Source organism: Heliangelus exortis, chromosome 18 (genome assembly GCF_036169615.1).
Source record: "Heliangelus exortis chromosome 18, bHelExo1.hap1, whole genome shotgun sequence".
Taxonomy (NCBI): Eukaryota; Metazoa; Chordata; class Aves; order Apodiformes; family Trochilidae; genus Heliangelus; species Heliangelus exortis.
In genome coordinates this window covers 4,761,298-4,780,212 of record NC_092439.1, presented here as the reverse complement: position 1 = coordinate 4,780,212, position 18,915 = coordinate 4,761,298, and the positions used below count along the sequence as shown (strand labels likewise).

Sequence of the window (18,915 nt, the reverse complement as noted above, 5' to 3'; positions counted from 1 at the left end):
TCAGAACTTTTGGAAGTATTCTAGGACAACCTTACTCATTATAAGTTTAGGTTCTTAGGACTTCTTTAAAGATCTTTGGCTCTTTAACAGATACCAACAGAACAGATTTTCTTTTTCTTCATATTTCACATGCATCTGTTTGGTTTTAATGGAATTCCTCCAAGATTAACATTCACAGCAACCTCAAATGGCTGAACATCCATCAGAGGGAAAGGACTTGTTCTTTCAAATAGAACATTTGGGATGATAGATGACATATTTAGATGTTAATTTCCTGAATCACCCTTTTCATAACATTACTACGAGTGCAGAATTTTACCTCCCAGATGCAGATGCCTCCTAGCAGTATATTATGTTGCATATAATATCTACATTATTGTTTTGAAATTTTTAATTGTTAAGTGTTCTGGGGTTTCTTGAAATAACTACTCTAAAAGCAAAAAACAAAAATATGAAAATTCTGTTTAGGGAAGATATCTTGAGGTTTTCAGGCCCCATTTGTAGTAATTTCTACTATATAATTCTTCCAGTTAAAGTCAATCTACTTGGGGAAAAAAGTAGTTACTAACCACCTCAACACAGTGCAGCTCATCTCTGACTGAACACCCTTTCTACATGAAAGGCAGCACAGTGCTCATCTTCTTCTGGTAATATACAAAATTTGCATTTAGGCTATGAAGTGGAACTCCATTAATTATGTGCAGGCATCTAGTGTTTAAGTTGATCCCAAAAATGCCTCCAAGGGGGCTGGTAAAGGAGGAGGGACTTAGGGGAGGGCAGTGCTCAACAGAAAGAGCTGGAGAGCTACTCTAGGCATGAAAGTAGGTAAAGGATGCCAATTTAACTTTATTCCCAAAACATCAAGCTGTGTACAAACAAAAAAGAAGCCACATGTGTTTATCATTTACTCTGAATTCTGCTTTATCTCTCATCATCTTCTTTTGAAAGTATTTCATATTTCAGACAACATTCTGCTAGGTTTTCTAGCAGAAGCTTAAACCAACATTTTCAGTTGTCTCTCTCCCTTGTAACAACAGAAGTTTCTCATTTGTATTTCTATGCAGCTGAGGGGGTAAAATCCTCATAAAAAATGTCTGCAATCAGTTTTCTCAGGATCAATAAGAGCATCTCTGTGATGATTCATTGTACCTCAGCTTGCAACACAGAGTCCAAATGATGAATTTACTTAAATATTAAGTGCAAACAAGGTAGCAGATAGTCACATGTCCAGATTATTATTTCTAACTGACAAGATAAAAATAAAAAATAAAATTCAATAAATTATGGTATGTTTCCAATATGCAAAGAAAAAATTCTGAAAGTCAGAGAAAGTAAAGGGTTTGTTTTTTGTATGTTTTCTTTCCTATATTTTCTTTCAGGAGAGACAGTCAATGTTGAAAAAAATATTATTACACTTGCTGATATGTTGAGATTTGAAGGTCATTGCAAGATCTCTAGAGCATGCATTATTCTTTGGGAGGAGAGGGCCAGAGGTTTTTTGACAGTTCCCATTTTGTATTTTCAAATACTATGATTATAAGAGTAGACAGTCACTTACATCAAGGACAGTAAGCAATCAACTTCCTGCTTTTAAATTTTTATTTTTTAACAGGAGTTGAATAGGCCTTAGAATATTTCATAAACAATAATAATAGCAAGAAAAAAAGCTACTTGTAGATGGCTGGTGATGGGTTACAGTAAAAAAAACCTAGAAAAATGGATCATGTAGACTATTCACTGTGAAGCACTTGTTCTGTTGTAAAGTTCTATGTGTCTTGAATAGTCTATGCAGCAGCTTCCAGTGAATGTTTATAACCCCCAGGCTATCAAGTGCTCTAAATAGAAAAAAAAAGCAGAGAAAAGAAAGACAAATCCACTCCCCTCATTGCAGAAAGTGGAAAAATTGGATGAACACCGATTCTTGTCAAGTTTGTATAAATGTGTAATAAACAGAGAGCAGATCATAAAAAGCTATTTGATTACCACAACTTTTCTAGTCCTTACTGGTTCACTGTAGGAACTCTCTGTTCTCTTGTTTGATGCTTCATTCCTCTGTTACTAAAATCCTTTGTATGAAAAAAATTAGAAAGTTAAAACAATAAAGGTATTTTAGCCTTCAATAAAATAATGCTGTTACTATCTCTAAAGCTCTGAGTGTCTCCACATACTGCTTCCCCTCAAAATACTGCTCAAAACCAAACTTAAAGTACAGCTTTATTCCACTGATAAGAGAAATAATCTGTGTAAGTATAAAATTATTAATAGTTTGCTATGGAGGATATTCAAGAGGGCTTTGGGTACAGGGCAGTTCTTCTACTGCCATATACTTTGGGTGATGAGAACTTGTGCACTTACAAGAAAAACTATTAATAAAAAACCCCATTTGTAATTTTCTGTCAATAATAGAACTGAGATTCATAGAAAAATAAATAAGGAAGTGTTCTGTAATATAAGAAAAAAAAAATTGAAATGTGAGGACAGATGGTATTCCAGCATTCATAGAAATAGCCCTGTATCATAAAACCACCACAAAACCCAGTGATTCAACTTGGAGGGTCACTGAACACCAACATTTTCTAGATGCATCCAAATTACAGAAGCACCTGTGCCCAGTAATTTTATGTTAATCCCATGAAAAATGCCACATATTGAGCATCATGAGTCTCTATAACTTCTGATGTATTAGTTGTAGTAATTTAGCCTATGGTTTACCCTCTCTATTTTAGTAGAGGACAATAATTACAAAGTCAATTTAAAGGGCATTTGGCTCATATTCTGCTCTAACCAAAGAAGTCTGGCTTTGCTAAAATTATCCAAGCTTATTTTCATGTAGTGAACATAGATACAAGGCTAAAAATTTGTGTACCTATAAGATTCTGTAAAATGAGCCTATGGAAAACATACCTTGTCAGTAAAAAGTACTACAAGATTTCGGCATCATCGAGTGCCACTGCATTCCATTACAGAAGCCATTGGAATGGGTAAAATATTTGTTTTGTATGATTGTCTGTTGTGATTTTGTTTGTGACCAGGTAGGTGTTCCCACAGCTGTCCAAAGCTTCTGTCTCACTTTAATCATTTGGCTGAGATATAAAGAGATGAAAAGTATTTCTCCTTTTCTAAGCGTATACCAGGATATGAAAGTTTGTGCCTTGAAGACCAAAAAAATAAACTATACTTCCTAGAACTCAGTGAGGAAATTTAACAAGCCCTCTTAGATCTTTTGTACCCCACCTGTAGGCATAGCTTTTATTAGTCTTGACTTTCCCAGGTGAGAGGAATGCTATATAATTTGCCTCCTTAGAAGTAAGCTGGGTTAATGATAGACTTTCTGAAGGTTAGTGCTGCCTTTAATGATGGACTGAGTGCTGCACACATACAAGAGGCTCAGTGTCTTACAAACATGGTGGGATTCCTACAAATCATGCCTTGCCTTGATTTTTTTTAATCCCTAAATGCAGCCTTTTTCTATGACCTTTCAGTTCTGAGATTTAGAACCAATCCCTTGGACTGATTACCCATTCTGTCCCAGATCTGGAAGAAAACCTTTGTGTGGTACTACAGAACTTCAACCCTGAGTTAGGATTTCATGGCACTCCAGTTAGGCCATGGGGTTACCATAAACTTATGCTGCAGACATTTTTATAATTCACCTGACTGTGTTGTTAAGGCCATTGCATAAATATCTCAAAAGATGTGGATCCTAAACCCTTTAGATCATATAGGCATGGATATGTCATTGGATATATTTTAGAACATAAAAATACCATTGCTAAACTGTTTTCAAGGAATTTTATTACACCCAATACACCTAAACCCTTACTGTCTAAATAAAAGGAAAAGTAGAGTAACCTCTGAAATGACCAAGGAAAGAATTACATTAATTACTGAAGGCTCTATTTAGCTAGGCCAGAAATATGACTGGATTTGCCACACAGAATATCCAGATTTTCTTGAATTATTGTGCTGTTAAAGGAATTAGTAATAGATTTCTGGCATTCATATCATTAATCATTTGTATTTCAATTATAAACATTTAACTTGTTGTTTATGATCAGCAAAAGTTTTGGGAGCAATTTGAGAAATAGCTGGGTTTGGACATAGTAAAAACTGTATCTATTTTTCATATTCCATAATTATTCCAAGGATCATTTCTGTTGAATATTATCTACACTACAGACCTAATACGAAGCACTTAGATATCACTATTATTCTGAATATTTTTTAAAAGGCAGGATTTTTTCCTCTCCAAACAAAACCAAGTATTCTTTTAAGGCCCTAAACATGTGCAGTGAATGCACTTTAGGTTTTCTGAAACTTCACACGCATTTAAAATATAAAGAGAAGAGCAGATATAAATCAGAATGGTAAGTAAACTGCAGCTGACATTCTGCATAGGAATATCAAAACTTTAAAAATAGCCTATATCAAAAAGTTAAAACTGAAAAATACCCAACTGCAGAGCACAGGTTGTACACCATTTGTTCAAATACTACACTGCACAGCAGGGTAGGTCTGGACTTTGATTTGTATTATGGGTTCAGATATCCATCTACCACATCAGTATTCCACGTTCCTCTAGAGTTCTTAGCACTCTGAGAAAAACACAACCTCTTCCATAAATAATAAATACAGTTTAATCTCTAAATGATGTATCTGAAGATAAGCTGGGTTTTTTAATGTCCTCCTAATAGAGATTTATGCTAGCTTGCTGTGATTGGAGATCTCAGACAAGCATGTGTTATACAGGACACTGAATATACTGTAAATATTTAGGCAGAATATTATTATTTGAGGATGAAGGGTCACCTTGATCAAGTCTGATTGCTTTTGGCACTTATGTAACCACTTTATTCCTTTTCAACAGAATTTTCATGCAAGTCAGTAACTTTGTTTTGTAGATTACTTCAAACAAAAGCTAGATGATGTGCTTCTGCTATTTTTGGTTCTAAATTCATATTGAAACAATTTTATACAATTCTACTGAGGTTAGTCTAATCCTAAAATCATGCACTTGGGATGCTGTGTTCTCACTTTTTTCTCCCACTCCATTTGCAGTAGGGGTTAGACATTAATTTTTTCTTTCCACCTTTGCAGTTCTGCTACATCCTGACAGACATGCAAAGGAAGATGAACCAGAGAGCCACCAAACTGCATAGATTGTCTCACATTTTGGAGCTACAGCTGTGCTAAACTTCCTGATGATCCAAGCTATGAGATTATGTTCACAACTGGGAATGGAGAAGAAGGCAGCTGATTCCCTCAAGGTTAACAAAAGCACAGCTGAGCTCAAGTTCTAATCCAAGTACTGAGCTAGAAGTCCTCTGGTGTCTGTAACTCATTAGATAGCAGGTGATGCCAACATGTAAATAATTAATTTCTAAGGTGCTCTCTGGTCACTGTAGCATCCTGCATGCCTTTGGCATTCATTCAATATCTCACAGCAATTTAAAGTAAATAAACAATGGAAAACAAAGGAAACAACAGTAGCTCTAAGGTCATTTTAAGTACAGACAAGTCAAGTATTGATTCTTCTGTACCCACACTTTCAGCAGACCTGTCTCAGAAATACAATAGTTTTTCCACTTTGATCCCAGTGAAATCAGAACCTGAACAATTATTCAAGAGTTGGAAGAACCATGTGATTATCTGACTCAGATCCTTAATCTTAATAAAGAAATAACCAGTCACCTAAACAGAGAAATACTGATACGAATCAGCATGGATTTTGGTAGAGATCAGATAGAAATAGAGGCAAAAATTTATATGTGCTAATAATCTGTGCCAACAGATGTACATTTAATCTGTACTAATAAATGTATTAATTTTTGCATTATAACTCCCCAGCCTACTTGATACATGTGTGATTCTATCAACGAATTTGCATTTTACAAATGCACCAAGTTTTTTATTCCACGGTTTAATTAGAGGCTTTCCTTTCTAAAAGGAATTAAGCCCTTTATTGCCTGTAAACTATTAGTTGTACTTACAAGCACAGTTTATCATCTGCTCCTGGCAAATGGGGCCATATGTCCCCCACAGGTCTGCTGATACCACAAACATTCATCTCCATTCCTGGAGAGAGCTTTTCTAATCAAGTAATGAACTACTGGATACTTTTTTTTTTTTTTTTTTTTAAATCTGCCTACAAAGCAAGGAGAATCCGAAAATACTGGATCTTGAACCAGCAAGGCTGCTGCCTCTCCTTGCTTCAGCTGTTTTTTGCTGCCTTCTCCATCAGCTGAAGCTGGACTGCTCTGGAGGGTCAGGACAACTAAAAGAGAAATATAAAAATTTTAAGCCTTTACTATTCTCAACAGTCATGCCTATGTACTAAGGATTATAAATTTTAGCCTCCTTCTGCTCAATATTTGAAGGGTACTAACACTGCCAGAGATGCATTCCTGCTCAAACAACATCACATATTTCCAGTGACTGTGGCATAGCCAAATTAGCTCAATGCCTAAATAAAGAGCCCAGTAGTGCTTGTACATAAACTCAGCCATGATAAGGCCATTATCTGCATTATGGCACTTTTGTTCTGGAGAATGAGTCTTTTCTGACAAATTACAAACACCTGAGATGAATATTTCTATTCCATAAGTACAATGTGTTTTTAAAGACATTATACAAAATACATTAATCACGGAGTACTCCTAGGACTCTGCATAAAGTGACTGGTAAAATATTATCACTATAAAATCAGAAAATAAAAATTTAAAAAATAGTACTACAGTTGGAAAAGTTCAAGTTTTAACATCTTGGTCTTTCACAGTTTTCCACAATTCTTGATGCTGTGCCTAATGATTCTGATAGCAAAATAATTTAGAATAATGAAATGTAGTCTAAATCCAAATTTCATCAAGGTAACGGCAATCTTTATAGTAGGCATAGAGGCAGATATTGGACATACTGCTTATAAATTCATTAATTTCTTTCTACATCAATTCCTTAATGATGTTTTTCACAGTAACTTCTGACTCAGTAGTATGTTATGTGCTTACCTGTGTCCTTTTTCTTCATCTCTTTGGTTTGCTGCCTTGATTACATGCCAATACATAATTTGCCAGGGCTGTACTGGAGTTGGCCATGATTTGTTGTCCTGATAGGGAAAGCCATTTTCATGCAGGCTCTTAAAAGTCCACATTGCATCATTCCATGTGTTTGGAACAAGCTTAAGTCACCTGAGTCCATTTGAAATAATAAATAATAATGGGCCGGATAGCAAATGCCCAGAGCCTCAGGTGTTTTCCTCAGAAATGCTTCTAGGAGCACTCATCAATGATACAATATGTTGGATTCTAAATTATTGTGGAGTGAAAGTTACTGCCCTGGTCTAGATTTTGTCTGTTTAACTCTTATTTAGATAAGAGTTAAACCAAAAAACCAAAACATGCTTAAGGGTAATAAAAAATAAGGGGTGGTTATAATTCTGCTTAGCTGAACTATGGATTACAGAGGGTGTGGGAGAGTTATTATGGGTTTTTTTCTGATTAATGTCCTTGTAAGGACAGGCAGAATCTGGACTTCAGTTACACTGGATCACAACGTGTAACACAGGCAAGGAGCTGTGACTTTTGTGTTTATAACTCCTTTTTTTGCTGAATTTCTGGTACTGAAGTCATGGATGAAAGCATTATCAAGGAGTTTTCATACAAGTGGTAAAACGTTGAATAAAATTTTCAAGGTAGAAATCAAATTTTTTATAGAAAACCTTCATGGCAAATATTACACCACCTGAGACTAGATGACCCAAAGGGTTTCTTCTATAATTATTGTGTATGACTATAGGAGAAATTCACTGATGCCAAAACATCACTCCAGCATGGTATCAGAGACTGGGGTAGACAGTAAAAGTCTATTTTTTTGAGTAGCCCAGTTACTTGTGAACATTCATGTCTAATGCCAAAATGCAATTAGCTCGCTTGATATGGATCATTTAACTTCAAATTTCCTCTAATAACCATTTGTTTAGCAGTAACTCTCTAGCTGTCTGTTGTAAATGTGTCTGTAGTTAGAACAACAAGAAAAGGAAATAGAATTAAGTTGGAAAACCAGAAATTTTGTTGGCTCATCAGACACATAGTATTACTAGAAAAAAACCCAAATATGTTTATACTAATATATATATATTTGATATAATATATAATATATATTATATAATTATAATTATAATTATAATTATATATATAATATATATATATTTATACTATATGTTTATACTAATCAATTACCTATATTGCACTATCTATATATATACTATATCTAAACAAATAATTTCACACTCCCTTATCAATAGCTACATTTTGCCATTATTTTTCTTACAGAGTGGGCAAGTTCAACCACCTGGTATTTTATAGTATGCAAAGTTCAAAGGTGGCTAGAGAGATGGTATCTTAAAGGTGCACCTTTAAGACACACCACCTACTTCTGTTTTTCCAGCATTTTCAAGCAGGCTGCTTTTCACTTTGCTTTACACAACTATTAAGGCATTTTAAGCATCATAAGGCAGGGTTTTTTTTGATGTTATAGTATTTAAGAAACTGAATCAACCAAAGCAACACATTTCTTCAATAGCAGTCTTGATTTCCTACAGTCCTCACAAAGGAAAAGGCAATTAGCTGTGGGATAATGACCATCATATAACACTTTTACACTTCACAGCAGTGATAATACACATTGTCAGAATATACTTTATAGGCAATTACAGTCTTCCCAGATGAACAAAGCAGCCACTGAAGCTACAGTCACAGATGTGAACATCTGTATTTTCTGAAGACAAACCCAAGATGTCCAAACCTGGAAGAGTTACAGAGCCCAGAAGGACCTACACAGTGAAGCTGGAAACCTTCTGAACCATGACAAGAGTTTCCTAAATGAGGTCAGTTAGAGAAATGTTTTTCCTTTTGAGACTGACATTTTCTCTCAGTTTGATAGAGAAAAAGACAAGTTTCTTGTGCAGAAAGCTGCTGAATGTCACCTCAAGCCTGAGGCTGCTCTAGCACAGGGGCCTGGTTTGAGACTGAAGCAGAATTTGGGAAGACAGAGGTAAGTTGTCTGTGCTAATCCCCACCTCCATTTGAGACCATCAGCCATACCAAAGAATCTCCTTTTTTGGATGTTATTTAAAAACATTCCAAAAGAAATTTAAATCTTACATAATCACATTCCCTTTCAACCAGTGCCAAGTAGTAAGCCACAGTATTTTTGGGACACATTATGGGCTAGTTTGTGGGAGACTTTAGAGAAACATTTGAGAAGACATTAATTAAGGAGGAGGACACTTGAAATGAGACTTTGGAATGTTTTTCATACATAGGCAAACTGACCTGCAGTTAACAGCCACAAAAAGTAGAGTAATAAACAGCTACCAGTTCCCTCTTCAGCCCATTAACCCATTGCTAATTTCAGAGTTGAACCCTAGGGTAATGGACCAGTCCAGCTACTTACACACTGTGACAAAGAGGAGTGAGGTCAAATAGTTAATGAAATGAAGAAAATTATAAAGATCCTGTCACTAAAACTTGAAGGTGAACGGCACTGCTTTTGGGTTATGGACTAAATAAAAGATACCAGGTGGTTTTCTTCCAATTTCCCTTGGTTGTACTCTTAGAAAAAAGAAAAAAAAAAAAGATCTAAAATTAATCTACTATAAAGATAATGTGCTAATAATGAAGACTTCCTTAAAGGCTGTAATAAAAACAAAGAACTTCAGGTTTCAATTTAATCATCTCTGGTGCTAAATGCATGTAATAAAATTTTATTAAAAATATGTCAATGAAGGTTCTCTTCATTGCTGTAGAAAAAATTGTGTGGAAGCTTTCTGAGGATACAGCAGAAATGTACTCAACCTGAAGCAAATTCTGGGAATCCAAGATATGACGAGGAATTGCCATACTCTTTGGAATCATCATTAAGAGTAATGCAAGGCTATGGTTGTTGATCATAACAAGCACAAAACTCTACAAGCCCAAAGAGAGCAGTAGAAGGCAGAACAGGAGAGGCTTACATGAAGAAACAGGTCATGGAAGTCATGCTCATGCAAGTGAATAACCTTTAGTCTTTTTAAAACCAAATTTCTTACTACATTAACCTTACAGATACTCATAGTATCAGAGATCTCTGATAAAGTCTGTAAATCTGTGAAGTACCTTAGAAGAAGACATATATTCCTTACTTTCTTTGAAAGAAAATTCTAAAACAATGGGTAGTGTAATTTTTCAATGTTATTCTCCTAATATTTAAGCATTAGGAAAGGGTTATACGATTGTGTGTCATTACTGCTAAGTAAAAAATGTGGCTGACTCTGCATTTAATAATTGCCTCTTTCAGATTTTAATTAGGGTTTTCCAATCCCTGTGCTGAATGCAATGATCTACAGGTCACTGAGACTGCAGGTGTCCCTGATATCTCATTAACTCTGCCAGAAGCAAAGTTTGAGGCAACAAAAGTAGAGCAGCACGGAGGTACCACAGAGACTGAATTCCTACAGCTTTTATGGAGCACAGATCTATTCACTGCCCTCAATGCTCTTAATGTTTGCTTATCACTGGCCACAGGTATTATATTTTGTGCCTTTAGGTTCAGCTTCTGTTTCCTCTTATAAATTTGAGGATAAAGACTATTTTCCTCCCTCAGCTGTAAGCATACAACTCATTTCCAAATATACCTGAGCATGCCATGCTACATGAGTATTGGTTTATATTATCCTGAAGCTCAATTAAATGCCAAATTTTGCTCTGTGTGTTCTTTGCAATTACACAGAATTTTCATTTACCATAGCAACCAACAGAGAAGGATGACTTTTTGTTTAAAACTCACCTCTGTTTCAGGTATAGCCTTATATTTTGTGATTTATTTTGTGAAACAGACCCTTTAAAAACCTTCCTCAGGAAATTTTAGATTTTCTGCGAGCTGAATGTTTATTTATAGGAAAAGAAATAAGTGTAATGAGGTTTATTATTCTTAATTTTAAGGAATAGTATACAGAAGACAATACATAGCATTTTCTGCTTTTCAGAAGTCTATTTACACATTTTTCTGCCTCTGGGGTGGGGTTATTACACACAAGATCTGGGGTTTTTATTGACGTAATGTCATAATGTCAGTTTAAAATGTAATGCCTAAAGACACAGCTTCCAAGCAAGGTTTTCAGCATGTTATGCAGAGGTCACCCTGACTGAAAATAATCAGACCCATCAGAATCAGAAAAGTGCTCAGCATCTTAATCTTTCCTATAAGAACAAAAATAAGTTCATAATTTTGTGTTGATTCATAAGTTCTTGAGGAAAGAATTTGCCAAGGCTGTGCTCAAAGGGTCAGAACCTTCATTTATGCTGGAATATTATGATAAATTATATGAAGCATAATAGCTCTGGTTTTAGAAAACAGAAATTATTTCCTTAAGTAATTTGTTCTGATTTTGGTTTCTTCCTTGACCTACAAAGGGAGAAAGACAAGATGATACACTGCTATGTTCAGCTGGTTAATCTTTCAGGAATCTGAAGCTATTTGGTTAGTTTTCTACAAGCTACAAAAATATTCAAAAAAGACAACTAAAACCCACTTTGTCCAGTCCAGGTCCAGCCTACACATTTCAGACACTTCTTCCTTCCTTTGAAAAATATGTGTATATTTTAGAGAAATGTACACATATACTTATTTTTTCAAATTTCTACTCATTTATATAATTATAATATCCTACACTGTTATCAGTAATATGACAACTGTATAACCAGTATTTAGTAAAAATGATTAACTATTGAATTATTGCTTTATGAAAATATTTATATCCATAATTTCTAATTTTTATTTTTTCCACAGCCTTGCTCCGTGTCTGTAGATGCTCAGTATCTATACATTCAGAACAATTGTGAGCTTAAATTTACTCTAAATGTATTATTTCCACCCCAGCACAGAAAATTCAGATTCTTAATTTCTGATGTGGTCATTTAAAATGCCTTTCAGAGTTTAACTTGTTCTTGAACAAGTTTCCAGACTCGTGCCTCCTTTGAGCAGTCTCACAGCTCTCCTCATTCCTGCTCCAAGAATGCCTCTCAGGTTTAGAAATGACATAGAGTTTCCCAAGATTACTTTAATGAGCAATGAATTAAGTTCTTCTTTCCAGATAAAAGGAGGATGGGCCACATACTTTAACTTTTCTGAATTCTTACACTGAGCAGTGAATGCTGGAGTCCACAATACTCACGACACCTGTGAGGCAGAGGCAATGGCTCCTTGAAGAGCCATTGGAGCAATGGCACCTTTACAACAAAAAGTGATGTATTTTATTGTGAGTTCTTTAAATCTTTTAAAAACAGTGTGGTAGTTCCCTGTACCATACATTTGTACAGAAGAATAGTTCTCATGCAGCCTGTATTTCCTACATCAAGATTAGGACACTGAGGAGGGAATGCTATGTGGTCTTTCCACCTAAACTATGGACCATGTAGGAGGGGGCTGTTATTCACAGTTTGAAATCCATGTCTATTTCCACTCTCAAGACACTGCAGTTCACAAGAATACACAAAACACACAGGACATTTATAATGCAGGAATTCATTTGGGGAATACAATGTTTTTAAATTAGGCAAAAGCACTATAAGGGCAAAGCTGTCACCATTACTCTGCTGTCTCACTGTAATCCTCATCATTTGTGTATTCAACCTCACTATGGAAATTGGCTTTTCTTCTGTTTCACATCTGATTTTGGTTTGTCATTCCTTTTCCAGTGTTCCTAAAGCTCATTTTGTTGCATTCAGAGCAGAAGTATCACAGCCAAAAGGAGTTGAATGATATCTATTATTACAATGCTTTTTTAAAGGTATAATATTAAGCTTTTTCAGAAAGAGGAATTAATACAAATGAAGTAAGAATGCATTCTAGCTACTAACTCCATATAATGTCACAGAGATGTTTGTTATGCTGAGACACAGTGAGTGCAGAAAATGCCTCAATAAAAAGTCAGTACCAGTGATTCATGGGTTATGCCAACCCACGTTTCCCACAGCAGGCAGCCCAGTAAATGTTACACTTTCCATTTACTAACAACACTCTTCGAGTACCCAGGCCCTCAGGCTCTCATTTGGAGGTTAAGAAGCAAAATGGTGTTTCAGTCCTCCTCCTTTCTCTTCATTTTTCTCTTTTCTCTCACCTCTGTAATGGGAATGAGGTAAGGAAATTGCTACAACAAAACCCAGAAACAACAACTCAACCAGTTTTGAAGGATTTGCAACTGGCAGAACTCAGAATGGTTATTGCTGTGACATTACTGTGCAAAAGAAACTATATAAGAAAAATAATTTTCCACAGTCCAGAAAGTTGAAGACCTTACAGGTCAGGATTAATGATCAGCCTTCTGTCTATGCTTGGATTTAGTCATTAGTCTCATTGAACTCGTATGCACAGAGCCCTAAATGAATTCATAATGGTCATTGCTTGCAGCACCAGTGTTGGTGTTACAATAGGTACCTGGCAGGTAAAATCATTTTTGTCTGAAATACTGGAGCCAATTCAAATGGAAAATTCTGTACTTTAAATTCTTGTGCGTTGTAAATATTAATTCATTTAAGACCTGCCACAGAATGTACATCAGACTAATACTGGTTTTGATCACTTTAAGAGAATTATGGTGTGCCCTTCAATGGATTTAAAATAAGCTTGACATTTTTAGGAAACAATTTTTAGGATGGATGAGAACATCTTTAAAATAAGATATTTACCAGACAAATCATAATTTCCTTCCTGAAGGTGAAACTGTTGTTTATCAGACATGACATGATGCATAAACACTTCTCATCTCAAGATTCCATTTTTACATGGAGTTATCAATCAGACACATTTGTGTTCACCTATAAATACTACCCTGCTATAGCAAAATGCTCATGAAAATAATGGAAAATAATAAAAAGAAACATATACAACCATAGTTAGAGTCAGTTGGCTTGTAAGAAGAAAAAAAAGCCAAGGAAAACATACAAAGGAGTGGATGCCACCATAAAAAAAAAAAAACCAAAAAAAAAAACCCCAAGAAACTTTCCTTAATATAGTTCAGGCACAGAGGGTAGAATTCTGGGCTGACTATGATTCTTTGACAACCTATTTCACAGTAGCAGATTTCTGTGGGTTTATAATCACAGATAATAAACAGATTTATAATAATGAGGTGTCAGTGTATGGTAGAAGAGGATTGCAGACCATTATTTTCTCAGACATTTTCATGGCACATGCCAAGCACAGAGAAACACCAGCGATGTCTATTAAAGAGGCAATATAACTGATTAAAGAGCTTTGGAATAGAGAGGATTAAATGATGGTTCTCAAAGGGCTGGAGCACAGAAATGCTGATAGATTTTAAATACAGAAGCATTAAACTATATGATCATGTTAAAAATAAGGAAGAGTGTTCTGTGTTTCAGTTAAATTTCAATTAATTAGGAAAAATTGTCTCCTGAGATCCTGGAGTGAAGCTCAGACTGTATGACCTACAAAAGAACAGTCCATTGCCCTGCAGAACAGAGAACCAGTGATCTTAATCTAAATAAGCACTAATATCCCTATGTGCTGCTAATTATTAATTATCCATTAATTGATTAATAATTAATTACTAATTAAGATAGTGCTTTATTTTCAAAGGTAATATTTGGGAAATCAGGCATTTTCCTGTAAAAAAGTTATTAAGGAATGGACAATTACTGTGAGATCAGCAATGTGAGATACAATTTTATAATTATACTCTGCTTTCTGAAATTATATTTCAATTTTAATTACATGCAGAACAATTACTAATTTTTTACTCCAGCTTCTGTACTAATAATGACTACCAACAGCTGCTGCCTAAAAATTACAAATTGGCTAAGAGTTAGCAATTCCTACTTGTATTTTAGGAAAATGCTTTGAAATTTAAGGAGGGCATTAAAGTTTCCTTCAGTCATTCTTCCATAAAACTTCATTTTTTAATTGAAATCAGATTTCTTTTAGATTCACTGAATCATCTGAATATATGAGCAAAATACAGCACTGTAGATGAAAAACATCAGGACAGTTGTTGAGCACTGTAAATCTTCACTGTATTAAAATTCTTGAATCTACTGAATCAAAACACTTTCCATACATTTTTTTTCCCATCCTAAGCTGCCCTTCCTATCTTGCACCACTGGAAGATTCCCCAAGGCCTACTACCACTTCCATAGATTCCTTTTAGGAAATTTGATTAGGGAATTCCAGACTGTTTTATGCTTTTATATCAGTCTTTTTCACTAGAAAAACATAAGCAAAAACTGCCTTACTACATTACCACACACTTACTATCAGTGCCTAACAGGTAAATCATCCTATGAATCAGCATCCTCATCTATTTTAGGGGTGAATCCATCTTCCTTGTAGATTTATTAGGCAGACATGATCCATTTAGCAAGTGATAGACAGGATTTTGCTCCTCAGCAAAAAAGTAGTTGCTTTCCAACTTTTAAAAAAGTTTATTGAAATGAGAAACAGGCACAGAATTATCCTCAAAATTCATCCTCATCTTCCAATGAATTTAAAATCCTCCTTAGTTCCAGTTTGATGCTCTTACAGGACAAATTTTCAAAGATGTTCAAGAAAAAAAATCCAAAAGAGAAATCATACCTTGGTGCTTGTCACTTGAAATGGAACCTTTGAGCCCTTTGTAGCTGGGGATGTCAGCTTCTCATCTGGTTTTGAAGGGATTAGACTCTTAGCAGGAGGCTGATTGTGCAGAACAGAAGACAGGCAAAGCTGCACAGTCTCCTTCAGAGCTTTCAGCTGTGACTCCTGGGGAAAAGAAGAAATTATCAGTTCTCTAAGATGTGCTATTATGAACAGAATTACTTGCTTTCCTTCTCTGCATAAACCCAAACATTTACAAGCAGCTGTTGCTCTTCCTTATTAATGGAGGAAATTAAAGCTGTTTAAAGCAGTTTTTTTAATATGATGAGGTTACTTTGCATTAGACACTAAGCTGCCTAGAAAGTCATTGCAGTCTTTTCTTTCCCCCATGTAATTTTACCCACATTTATTTTTGCAAACAATTCTTAAACATTGTTTTATCTGCAAAGAAACAAAACCCCAAGCTGCTAAATAACATACAGCTTCCAGACTTTTACATAGAATAGTTAAAGAAGAGAAGTAAACATTGAAAAGTATTGCAAAGATGCAGTTGCTGCATGGAATTTAGTTTATAACGTTCAGAATAATTGGCATTTTTCCACAAATTATAAAGATCTATTTTTATCTAGCAAAGATTACTTCCTTAATGAGCATGTTAGGCTGTTGCAGTAAATAAACCACAAGTGCTTTCATCTGTTAAGAATATTGTTGAGATCCATTACTGTCCACCAAGCCAAACTGAAACTTTCAAGTGGTGATGTGCTTGCAATTGACATTAGAGCTCTGCTATTTCACTCACAGAAATATAGATAGATGTTTAATGAAAATAGCAGTCTCTGAGTGATATTAGCTGAGACACTATGGACTACTAACAGAGATAACAAGGGCACTGAGGAAATCTCATTTTACATCTTTGCTCCATCACAGCAAGACACAGAGTTAAAAGCCAGATATTGAGGTAACTTCTTTATAGTATTTCAGGGAATGTTTGGCATCATTTGCCCTTAAAAAATGAAACAAACAAACTTGCTCTTATTCTTTGCATTAAGAATGTGCCTAAGCATAGAGGCTACATTTTAACCTTCAAAGATTTTTTTTTGAAGATGTATAAATCAAGGTATATCACAGCCAAAGTAGCTGAAAAACACATGTATAAGTAACATTACACACTACATACTGTGTATGTGAAATGATACACCTGATCTTTCTCACAGTTGTCACTGGCACAAACTTTGCCTTTTTCCTTGTTTTGCATGGCTTTTTTTTACTCCTGTTTGCCATTTCTACTGCACTTTTGCAGCATGGAAGCAGCAACACCATCCAAAGATTGTCTCAGTGATGACTTGCAGGAAGATGACACAGGCCTTCTGGTAAGCCTCTGGAAGCATAAATGAGCCCTAAGTTAAAATCCCATGATATTCAATAGGGTTGAAGCAGAGGGTCAGATCTGGGTGTGCTGCAAATCCCCTTTTAATTTGCAGACAAAATCCCTTAATAGCACTCTCTTTAAAAGTTCCCAGTGTCAAATGTTCTTTACTTGCTCCTTCACAGCTGCCTGCATTATAATGAATAACTGCTTTTAGAAGATATTTACAGCAAACATTGCTCTCCTGCCATTGCCACAGTGTATTGGCACTAATGAGAGCCCTTGTCTGGGAGTGAAAGTTGGAAAGAAGGAACATGCTTAATTTTAAATCAGTGTGTGGAGCAGTTCAGCTCTGTATACTAAAAAGAAATAAGGGATATATCACCAGATGCACGTTTGCATAAGACTACTGTGAGCATTGCTTGCAGGGATGTCACTGTGCAAAGCTGAATGCAAATCCTCAGTCGAGAAAATGATTTTGGTGATTGCAGTATTGAAGATTAGAGAAAAATGCTTCAGAGCAAGTTGCATACTTTTCTAAACATGTCTAATGGCCTGGAAATACTAGAAAACCAAACAAAAAAAAAGAAGTCTTTAAGAGCTTATTGAAGTTTTTTCCTCCCTGATATGCTGCTTTCCTACTGTATGATATTTTTTCCAGCTACCTTAAATATAGATGGGAGTTGCCCTCTTGTGTAGCTGACAGGAGTTAAAGTGTCCTGCATTGTCCCCCCAATCTCCCCAATATGAGTGGGCACCTCTGCCAGCCAAAGAGTTGGCTTGTTCACATCACTTCTGCTCTAACAAGACTGACCCATTTATTTACTGCATCTTTGAACTATGACTGAAGTCATATTGGTTACAGGCACATTCTCATTAGTGTTCTTTTTTCACATAAAGAATTGTAACATTTGGCTTTTTGTGGGTTTTTGAGAGGTTTCTTTCTGATTTGATCCTCTTAAGTAACTTTGCAGCTATCCTTAACTTCATGCATCATAATTAGTTCCACTGATTTCAGCAGTGCTACTTCCAGGTACAAGCAATTAAGGATGCATCTAAATCACGGCAACACTTCCACTTGTTTTTGTCAAATGACACTGAAACATTCACAGCTGATAGAGATAAACATCCTTACATTATGCTACACTTCTTACTTTGTCAAGGGCTGCCTTTTCCAATTCATCTTTTGCAACTGCCAGTTTTTGCTCCAGATCCGTGAGCTGTTGTGCCTGTGGGAATAAAGAGCAAGAAGCTGATGCAATCTTCAATGCATTTTTCCCCCCTATAATTTACAGGACACAATATAAATGTTACAATTTGCTTGCAAAAAGACCAGACCTCAGGGCTTTATTTTACTTTCCTGAGAAAAAGTTTATTTTCTTTTTTATATAGGTGCTGGGCTCAAATCTGTTACATTTATGTGACCAAATTTAATTTCAATCTCAAAAGTAATTCCATGGTATGATATATTTAATATTATACCACAATATACATCTGGAAAATTCAAAGCATTTAAACAGTGTTTATTATTCTGTTCATTTATCTGATTTTTGTTTGTAATTTCCAACTCTGTTTTGTAGTTTTAAATAAAGAGAAGCCCACATTAACAGAACTTGGCATAAACAGAAATCAGAAAACACCCAAATATTCATACATGGAGACACCTTATGAAATGCTACTATCTGCTGGTGTACAAAGGCTCAACTCCAGATTTGTTTCTCCATCTCTTTCCCTGAGTGAGAAAAGGAAAAGTCACAAGAACAGCTATTTATGCAGCTACAGAGAGGGAAAGCATTTGGGGAGATTTGAGTTGAAGTTAGGGTCAAGCAAGCAGCCTGCACCCTGCTAGGAGGGATTTTGGGCTTCTTGTATGACACAACATGTCCTTCAGGAAGAGATCTGTTTTTTTATAATGTATATGC

The 18,915-nt window shown here is 35.4% G+C and overlaps 1 protein-coding gene across 1 annotated transcript in view; it reads right to left on the bottom strand.

Annotated features, from left to right (window-relative positions):
• The window catches only part of LUZP2 (leucine zipper protein 2), a 126,511-nt gene that overhangs the window by 11,736 nt on the left and 95,860 nt on the right, over positions 1–18,915 (bottom strand). Inside the window, exons 8-9 of the mRNA XM_071762120.1 lie at positions 18,148–18,222; positions 15,628–15,792 (exon numbers count right to left, since the gene is read on the bottom strand). Coding sequence (XP_071618221.1) covers positions 15,628–15,792; positions 18,148–18,222 — 240 coding nt within the window. The remainder of the gene's footprint in view (positions 1–15,627; positions 15,793–18,147; positions 18,223–18,915) is intronic.